Source organism: Pelodiscus sinensis, chromosome 22, assembly GCF_052426305.1.
Source record: "Pelodiscus sinensis isolate ZL-2025 chromosome 22, ASM5242630v1, whole genome shotgun sequence".
Taxonomy (NCBI): domain Eukaryota; kingdom Metazoa; phylum Chordata; order Testudines; family Trionychidae; genus Pelodiscus; species Pelodiscus sinensis.
Genome location: NC_143073.1, coordinates 25,675,578 through 25,684,513, shown reverse-complemented (window position 1 = coordinate 25,684,513; position 8,936 = coordinate 25,675,578). Strand labels below are relative to the sequence as shown.

General features: G+C 60.1%; 1 protein-coding gene across 2 annotated transcripts; it reads left to right on the top strand.

Annotated features, from left to right (window-relative positions):
• Positions 1–730: 730 nt before the first annotated feature.
• LOC106731821 (uncharacterized) lies at positions 731–8,010 on the top strand. 2 transcript variants are annotated; one of them, XM_075908212.2, is made up of 6 exons: positions 731–884; positions 2,447–2,547; positions 3,429–3,545; positions 5,771–5,929; positions 6,340–6,480; positions 7,116–8,010. In XM_075908212.2, the coding sequence occupies exons 2-6, from the start codon at positions 2,487–2,489 to the stop codon at positions 7,403–7,405; spliced, it is 768 nt and encodes a 255-aa protein (XP_075764327.2). In that variant the 5' UTR covers positions 731–884; positions 2,447–2,486; the 3' UTR covers positions 7,406–8,010. The 2 variants fall into 2 exon arrangements, with proteins under 2 accessions (XP_075764327.2, XP_089628635.1); XM_089772509.1 differs by having other exon boundaries at positions 756–888.
• Positions 8,011–8,936: the final 926 nt, after the last annotated feature.

The window sequence follows — 8,936 nt, the reverse complement described above, 5'->3', positions numbered from 1 at the left end:
TGCAGGTTAAGCCCATTGCTTCTTGTTCTATCCTCAGAGGCCAAGAGGAACAAGTTTTCTCCCTCCTCAATGGGGAAGACCCCAGCTGGGATCAATGGCCCATTGCTCCATTGAAGTACCTGGGCAGTGTGTAAGCCTATAGATTCTCCTAGCCCTTTCACTGTTTTAATCTATTCTAGGAAGGCCGTAGAGGTATTTTGCACTGTGGGACGTTTACTTTGGCAGCAGTGTAAATTGGCTGTAAGTGAGCGGTAAGAGAGGCAGTGTTTTTGAAATATTGTTCTGTAGCATTAAATAGCACAGAGCTAGAATACAGTATTCAGGAATGATAGCTCGGACCAGCTCTTCTGAGTAACTGAGATGAAAGCGCGAAAGCCAGTGTGCTGACAGGGAACGTGTTTTTATTTTAGATTTTATCTGGAGGTCCTAAAATAGCCTGGGCTGCCAAAGGGAACATCTTGCTTTCTCAGCAAAGGAGGGGGCAGTGGGTGCCGTGTGGCATTTCTTTCAATTGTAACCACAGGTTCCCCTTTTAGGGATGCTCACGCGGGCCCGGCGTGATGTCTCGTGCACATTCAAAGAGGCGTCTTTTTTCTATTCTCCAATCCAGTGTGTGCACCCTCGAAAGCCTAAGGGTACGGAAATCTGCTTTTGGCTTTGAGGGCTGGGCTCTGGGTGACACGAGATGGCCTAAAACCCCGCCCCCCACGGCAGGCCAGGCTAAAAACCCTCGTCTCTGCTTTCCCCCTCACACGTTCTGCTTCGTTCCTTGTTGCAGGACTAGCCCTCTCTTACAGCCTCCTTTCCCTCTGCCTTGCATCTCACTGGGAGACCGCTCCACCAGCTGGTTGGCTGGTCCTCCAACTCAGGATTGTCAGGAGGACGTAAGTATGTCATGCTTATGAGAAGCATGCGGGATCTTTTTAGGGGAGAAAACAAGATGGCATATCCCTTAAGAATACAATATAGAAGCTGCTAGCATTCAAAAAGACACACACGCACACACGTACACACACACACACACACACGTACACACACACACACACACACACACGTGTCCTGCGGATGGTGCATTGTGGCTCAAGTCCATCTGGCTGGCTAGGCCAGGCTGAGTGAGGATCGGGGTTTCCTCTGAGACTTGGCTTGCGGGACCGAACCCAGATTCATACTAGCCAGAGCTCCCCTTCTTAGCCATGTCAGTTCCCATTCGCGTGGGGGGGTGTTGATCCTTAGGAGATGTTGATCTGTGATTTCCAGAGTTCTCCTTCGATGGCGATTGTCAGATTTCCCACCCTTGTCTCCCTTGTGTCTTACCCTTGGGGTGTCTGACTGGCTCCAGGGTCCCTCCGTGCTGCTTATTGGATTCTTCCGCAGATGCACTGTGTGTTTTCTGGTTCTCTTCAAAGTCCCTGCCCACCTGGGCGTTTGTGATGCTGTCTCACTCTCACCCCACAATTGTGCTGTATTCCAGGCAAGATGAATAGTTACTAAAGGAAGAGAAAAAAGCAAAAGCTCTTGTACAATGTAAAGATGAACAAACCCTGTCAATGGGATCATAAGCTACTGTGGGTGGAACCCACTTCTTCAGATGACTGGAGTATTAACAGTCCAGTTCCAACGTAAATAGGGGATGGGGGGAGGGGGAGAAGGAAGGAAAAAGCTCATGAATTTGAGTGTTCGTGTTGCTGATAGCGAAGGTGGAAATTGTTCTGAAGTACCCAGTGGGGGGCTGGTTAAGTCACTGGGATGGGGAAGGCAGTGTGCTAGCCAGGCAATGTCTTTAGTCAGACCTGTGTGCTGGGTCCCAAACTTGAGAATGAAGTTAAGTTCCAATGTTTCCTTGTGTATGTGGCTTGTGGAATTGGCCTGAAACAACACGGTGACTTGGAGATCCCTGGATGAGTGCCGGGCAGGGGAAAGTGTGCTCCAGCGGGTTTCCGTGCATTGTCCATTCATTCTTTCATTAAGTGCGGTAAAGGGGGCAGGCCGGGACAGGGAAATGTTCCAACTGACACTTTTCTCCACTCAAAATGAGGGTTTGGGTTGATTGACACATGTCACCAATTTGTGTCAATTTCGCTGCCGCGCTTCAGCAGGGAAAAAATACAAGAAACAACCCTGAGAAATGGCAACGTTTGGTGTCACACGGCCAGAGTGAGGCGCTTTGCTCTCTTCCCCACCTGAAGTGTCTTGGCCTTGCTGCGTGGGCGGGACTTTTCATTCTGTCACCAACGTGAATCTTCCAATTGCTCGGAAAGGGACTGGCACCGTTTTTCGGCCTTTCTGGGGACGAGAGGTTTCCTAATATTTGTACTGCCAGGGAGCCAAACCATCGGGTGTTTGTGCGGCTCTGCTGTCTGGTGCTTCTGTCCCACCCCCAGTCTCGGCTGGAATTCCCTTTCCATTCTCATTTCGGCCTCATCTCTCTCCTCCTCCCCTCCGGCAGAGCTCGCTGCATCGGCCGTGAGAAGGCTCCTCCCAGCACCATGGGGGTTTCCTTCCTCCTCTGCCTCCTCCCTGCTCTCCTAGCCACAGCCAGTGCCGAAGGTGAGTCGTCCGTGCTGTAGCCACTTAACCCTCCTGGACTTCGACCCCTCGCGTTCCTCAGGTCCCCGACCAGATCCCCTCCAGCACATGTATGGCACAAGGGCCTGTCCACACGACAGTTATGGTAGCGGCTTGGCCACAGCACTGGAGCGGGGCTGGCAGAGAGTGTAGTGGAGACGCTGCCTGGCCCAGGAGAAGGGGGTTTCCCTCCCTCGAGGGGCTCACCACCCGAGTGAGGGTGGCCAAACCGAGGGGTACATTCCCCCTCAGCCCAGCCGCATCTGCACTGGGGTTCTGTCGGCCTCGCTGTGACTGAGAGAAGGATGAGGATGGGGGATGGGTGCATTGGGGGCACACAGAGCTGGGGGGAGAATGGAGGGTCCTGGGATGGGGGATGGGAAATTGGGGGTGCACACAGAGCCCTGAGAATGAGGGATCCTGGGAGCGGGGATGGGGATCCCATAGATCCGAGGGCATGAGGCTGGGCAGTTTCATGATGGCCCTGTGGCAGAGGGGGTGGGGGGCACCCCAGCAGTTTGTAGGGCAATGGGGGGGCTGCCAGGAGCCCCAGGCAGTGCTAAAGGTTCAGCCAATTCCCATTGCAAGGGGAGTGGCTTTCTGGTACTATGAATATCTGTAGCATGGGAAAGACCTCCTAGGTGGGTGGAGCTTAGTTGGAGGGAGGGGCTTCGTAAGAGCACCGCCCCCTTCAGCTGTCCCCAGTCTGACCTCTCTTGGGCAGTTGGTCCGGTGGCTGAAACTGCCATCGCAGAGGGTCCCAGAGGCCACGGGCCCCTTAGCCCCTCGGCTTGCTGGGAGCAGGGGGGATGCGGGCTCAGGGGCGGGTCCTCCTGGTGAGAAGGAAACGTCTCTCCCCGTAGTTATCAAATGTGTGTGGTGCCGCGGCTCGGCAGCCGAATGCCAGGACAGGACAAGAACCTGCAGAGCGGACACGGACACAGGCGGCTGCATTTCCACGGTAGAAGTAAATACATTAGGTAGGTGATGTTGCACCGATCCCAGCCCATCTCACCCCCAACCTGGGCCACCCTCCCCACCACGGCCAGCCCCGGACTTCAACCAGTAACTACAGCGGGGCCAGGATGTCCTGCCCATGGGCAAAAGCTTCCGTGCCAGTCTAGATGCTCGCTTGCGCAAGAAAGCTCTGATGGCCATTTTAGCCATCGGGCTTTCCTGTGCAAGAAATTAACTTGCCTGTCTACACTGGCCTCTTGCACAAGAGGGCTTATTCCTGAGCGGGAGCATCAGAGTATTTGCGCAAGAAGCCCTGATTTCTTACATTAGACTGTCAGTGTTCTTGTGCAAATTCTCGTGGCCAGTGTTGACAGGAGGCAAGTTTTTGCACAAAAGCGCCTGCTTTTGCACAAAATCTTGCCAGTCTAGACACACCCCTAGACTACATGGCTCTGTCGATGGAGCCATGTAAAGTAATTTTTTGGCGGCCATTTTTATTTTAAAGAAGCAGGGAACATTGACTGTGTCAAGTAAACTACTTTACATGGCTCCATCGACGGAGCCATGTAGTCTAGGCGCACCCTGTCTGTCTGTCTATCCCCACACTCCCATTTCTCTCTCTCTCTGAGCACACCAGGAAATTGTCCAGCTTCCTCTCAAACAGTCTGATTGAACTTTCACCCATTCAGGGTCTGGCTGCTCTGCAGAGTTGCTGGGGGCTGGGACCCAGGGTTTAGCCGAATCCCCTGCCCCACAGCCCCTGGGAGCCCCACACAAACCCTTTCACCTCAGGGGGTACGAGCTTGGCCAGGCTGGCGCATGCAGTTTGGCCCTGCTCCTGCCAGCCACCCCCCCACCTCTGCCAAACTCTGCTTCCTGCCGGCCGCCCCTCCCCCGATCTCCCCCGGCCAGCACTACTCCTGCCAGCTACCCCCCCAACCTATGTCCAGCTCTGCTTCCCGCCGGCTGCCCCTCTCCCGATCTCCTCCGGCCAGCCCTGCTCCCGCCAGCCACCCTCCCACCTCTGCCCAGCTCTGCTTCCTGCCGGCCGCCCCTGCGCCGATCTCCCCCAGCCAGCCCTGCTCCTGCCAGCCACCCTCCCACCTCTGCCAAGCTCTGCTTCCCGCTGGCTGCCCCTCTCCCGATCTCCCCCGGCCAGCCCTGCTCCCGCCAGCCACCCTCCTATCTCCGCCCAGCTCTGCTTCCTGCCGGCCGCTCCTGCGCCGATCTCCCCCAGCCAGCCCTGCTCCTGCCAGCCACCCTCCCACCTCCGCCCAGCTCTGCTTCCCACCAGCTGCCCCTCTCCCGATCTCCTCCAGCCAGCCCTGCTCCCACCAGCCACCCTCCCACCTCTGCCCAGCTCTGCTTCCTGCCGGCCGCCCCTGCGCCGATCTCCCCCGGCCAGCCCTGCTCCTGCCAGCCACCCTCCCACCTCCACCCAGCTCTGCTTCCCGCCGGCCGCCCCTCCCCCGATCTCCCCCAGCCAGCCCCGCTGTCTCCCCCCTTCCTCCTGGCCCACCCCTTCAACACCGCCAGCCCCGCTCCCTCCCGGCCGGTCCCTCCGCATCAAGTGTGTCCGGTATTGGTTTTGAAATGACCGGGTAACCCTACATAGGACCCAGGCTGTGCTGTACCTTGCAGAAGCAATAAAGCCTCTATTTTACTGGCCAGTGGAGTCTCCTCTTGCTGGAAATGGGGTGCAGGGTCGGAGGACACCCGACGTGCCCCACACCCGACCTGGCACTGTCTGGGTGACTCTCACCTCCGGAGGTGCAGCATTGCGGATGCTCACACCGGGGTGGCTAACCCAGGGTATCCCAGCACTGCACTCACAGCCACTGATTCCTGGACTACAGGGCCACCCGGAAAAGTATCCCTTCTGGCTTCACGTTGAACCCGCCCCGGCCCCGGGGGGATTGGCCCAGGGATTAATTCCCTGAATAAGAAAAATTTCCATCATTCCCAGCCAGGAGTTCCCCAGTGGAGATTTGCTCCGGGCGGGTGCTGGCAGACAGGTCCCCGGTCACCCCACTGGGCCAAGCCGCATCGACACAGCCCTGGAGTCTCTGGCTCCGAGGCAGGTGTCTAACCCTGCGACCAGCCCCCCGGCTCCACCGAGCTCCCAGCTCACCACCTCCTGCTGGAACTGTGCCCTGGGACTGGGCCGGGCTCCCCGCAGCCAAACGCTGAGGTGAAATCACCTCCCAGCTCCAGTGCCCAGCCCCACCCTCGGTTTTCTCTGACACAGGTGGGATCCCGGTCACAGGCTATGTCAAAGGCTGCCTGTCCGACTACTACAGCGGCATCATAGAGCCCGTCAGTTTCACCGTCGGGGAGGGCCTGTATCTGAGGGTCAACAACGTGCGCTGCAGGAACGGGGACAAATGTAACTCGGGCCCCATGGAACGTAAGTGCGGGGTCGGGTGTCCTGCCCCTCGGGAGGGGCGTCTCCCAGGAGCCGTTCGAGGGCGCTGAGCATGGGACGGGGGGCCCACTACTCCAGGTCCCCCGCACCTTGGGAACAGCCCGTCCAATCGCCTTGAAAGGGGACGAGCCCCCCTGCTGGGATCCGGCTCCAGGACCTGCCTCTCCTGGGGGTGGGCGCCGGGTTCCCAGCCCCAGGCCTGTCCCGTGCTGCCAGTTTGTCCCTGTTGGTTCTTGTGTGAAGAATTGAAACCAGCCTCCTTGGCCATTTCCCACCCCCCCGGATTTCCTGCTCCGGGATCCGGGACAGCCCACGGGCGAGGCAGGGCAGCGGGCGCACCCCTCGGGCGCTGAGGTTTAACTCACCCCGTGACCGTGTTTCTGGGTTCCCAGCGCCCCAGGAGAACAGCACCTTGAACGGGCGGCAGTGCCCGGCCTGCCTGGCTTTTGGTGCCCAGACCTGCACCAGCCAAATCATCCATTGCACCGGGGAGGAGACGTACTGCGGCGATTTCGCTGGGACCCTCCATAGAGGTAAATCCTGCCAGCTGGCCGCAGGGCGGGAGGGAGCTGGGGAACCTTCTGCCTCAGGCAGCCCCCGAGAGCTGGTGGGACCCGGAGTCTGTGCTGGGCCCTGGGCGGGTGGGGCAGCCAAGAGGGGTTTTGGCTGGAGGCAAGGAGAGAGGAATTGGGACGTTTCCCTCCCAGCCCAGCTTTCTCCCCCCCAGCCCGTCAATGATGCCACCCTGCTCTGGGGGCGATGGCAGTGGGGCACTTACCAGGGGAGGGTTGAGATGTCAGGGATGCAGAGCTGGGTAGAGAACCCAGGAGTCCTGGCTCCCACCCCCACTGCTCTAACCACTAGTCCCCTCCCCCTTGATGTGTATGGAGGAGCTAAGCTGCTGTTGCCCCGTGAGGCAGCTCCTGTTCTCAGTGTGTCCAGGGCTCCCGGCGCTCTGGGGTGGGTATAAAATAACTGAACCGAGCGGGGGGCTGCCGGGGACGGGGAGAGCCGGTGTGTTCCTCGGTGGCGCCGCGCTGGGGAAGGAGCCGCCCCGGCCACAGCTCCGTCCCAAACCCCAGCGCCAGGCTGGTGGGGACAGAGGGGAGGGGGTGGAGAAAGGCCCAGGGCTGCCTATGCCCATGAACAGGCCGCATTTCTCCAACAGGTTTTTCGGATGTAGCCATGTTTGCAGCCCAAGGCTGCGTCACGCCGTCTGCACGGGGCATCAGTGTTGTATATGGCCTGGTTTCGGGAATTCACACCTTCTACTTCGACCACGCGAGCGTCAGAGCCGCGGAGCCAGTGCCCAGCCCCGGAGCTAGTACCCAGCCACGGAGCCAGCACCCAGCCACGGAGGCAGCACCCAGCCCCGGAGCTAGTACCCAGCCACGGAGCCAGCACCCAGCCACGGAGCCAGCACCCAGCCCCGGAGCCAGCACCCAACCCCTGAGCTAGTACCCAGCCCCGGAGCCAGCCCCCAGCCCCGGAGCTAGTACCCAGCCACGGAGCCAGTACCCAGCCACGGAGGAGACCTGGCTCTGGGGATAGTCCCCTTCGCGCTCTGGCTGAGCTGCGGGCGAAGCTGTTCTCCTGAGCAGGCCTGGCCCTGGCCGGGCCCCGTGCACCTCGTAGCCCGACCGCGCGACCCTGCATGAATTCTGGGGATCAGCTCGGCTTTCCCAAGGATCCCGGAGGGGCTGAGGTGCCAAGACCCGTCCCAGCAGGGTTCCAACTGCTGCTTAGCTCGAGACCCCCTGCTACAAGGCATCCTATAGACCCCCCATGCTGGCATTAGCTCGCGCCCCTGGGCTTGGCTGGGTGGTTATGGGGAAACCTCCCTCCCCCCACGCTCCCGCTCCTTCTCAAGCTGGCTCCATAGCGATGGCATCAAGGCCCGAATTCCCTGTTGCAGCGACACCCCCCCCACCAGGTCCTTTGTACTGGGGGGTGATGCCCGGGGCCCACTGCTGAGCCGAGGGTCTGTCCCGGCACCGCCCGGCTGGCAGGAGCCTCTCGGCCCACCGGCAAGTGCACCGAATAAATCAGGCTGGGAAATCGCAGCCCTGTGTGTGTTGTTTCGCTCCGGTTGCGTTGGGCCGGGTTGCACAAGGCTGGGTGCTCCCAGGGCCATCGGCCGCACCAGGGTTTGCCTGGCTCCCTGCGCGCTCCTGAGCCACACTGCCGAGTCTCTGGGAAGGGGGGGGGGGGTATTTTGCATCTTGGCTGGGCCCTGGAATCTTTCCTCCCCACCCCAGTCTGGGCGCCTGCCCAGGGCCCTGCTGCAGAGGAGGAGGGGAACGCGCGGAGTCCCCTGGGCTGGGCCGCGCCGGCCGAGGGCGGGATCCCTTCTGGCCTCAGCATCTAGGGATCCCGCTGGGGCAATGGGGCCGGATCCCTAGGGTGCAGGTGGGGGAATCGGCCGTAGCCAAGAGAGCGATGCTGCTTTATACCAACCCAGGGGCTGGGCAGAAGGGAGTTGCCTGCTGGCTGCCTGCACCAGAGGGAGGAAGCGCGGTCTAGTGGTGAGAATGTGCGCTTGGCAGGCAGGAAGTTGCACCGAATCCCCTCTGAGGCCTTGGCAGATCCCTTAGCCTGCCCGTGCCTCAGTTTCCTTCTCCTTGGAATGGGGAACCAGCTCTGGCCAGATGCCAGTGGGGCCCCTCCAGGGTTAGTGGTTTTGGCAGGCGGGGGTGGGGGGACAAGTACGGGCCTCCCATCCGACCCCGGGGACCCAGCACACCCCGGGACTGAGCCCTGCGCCCCTGCCGGCCTGTGAGCAAACCCGGATTTCGCAGCCGCCGGGATGGAGAATTGACCCGGGCCAGGGTGGGGAAGCCGGGGCCGGCCGGTAGGGAGGCCAGATGGTTTCAACAACAACACCGGACACAGGACGACCCATCACAATCCACATTCCAGCTGAGCTAGACAACACCGGACAGTTCCCTTTTCTCCAGTCGCTTCCCCAACACAGAGCTCAGACACTGGA

Excerpts from the sequence above, each read along its gene's own strand:
- LOC106731821 (XM_075908212.2), top strand. The coding sequence starts at position 2,487 with ATGGGGGTTTCCTTCCTCCTCTGCCTCCTCCCTGCTCTCCTAGCCACA. Across the intron at positions 2,548-3,428 it reads AGCCACAGCCAGTGCCGAAG|TTATCAAATGTGTGTGGTGC; the intron begins GTGAGTCGTCCG and ends CTCTCCCCGTAG. Across the intron at positions 5,930-6,339 it reads TAACTCGGGCCCCATGGAAC|CGCCCCAGGAGAACAGCACC; the intron begins GTAAGTGCGGGG and ends CTGGGTTCCCAG.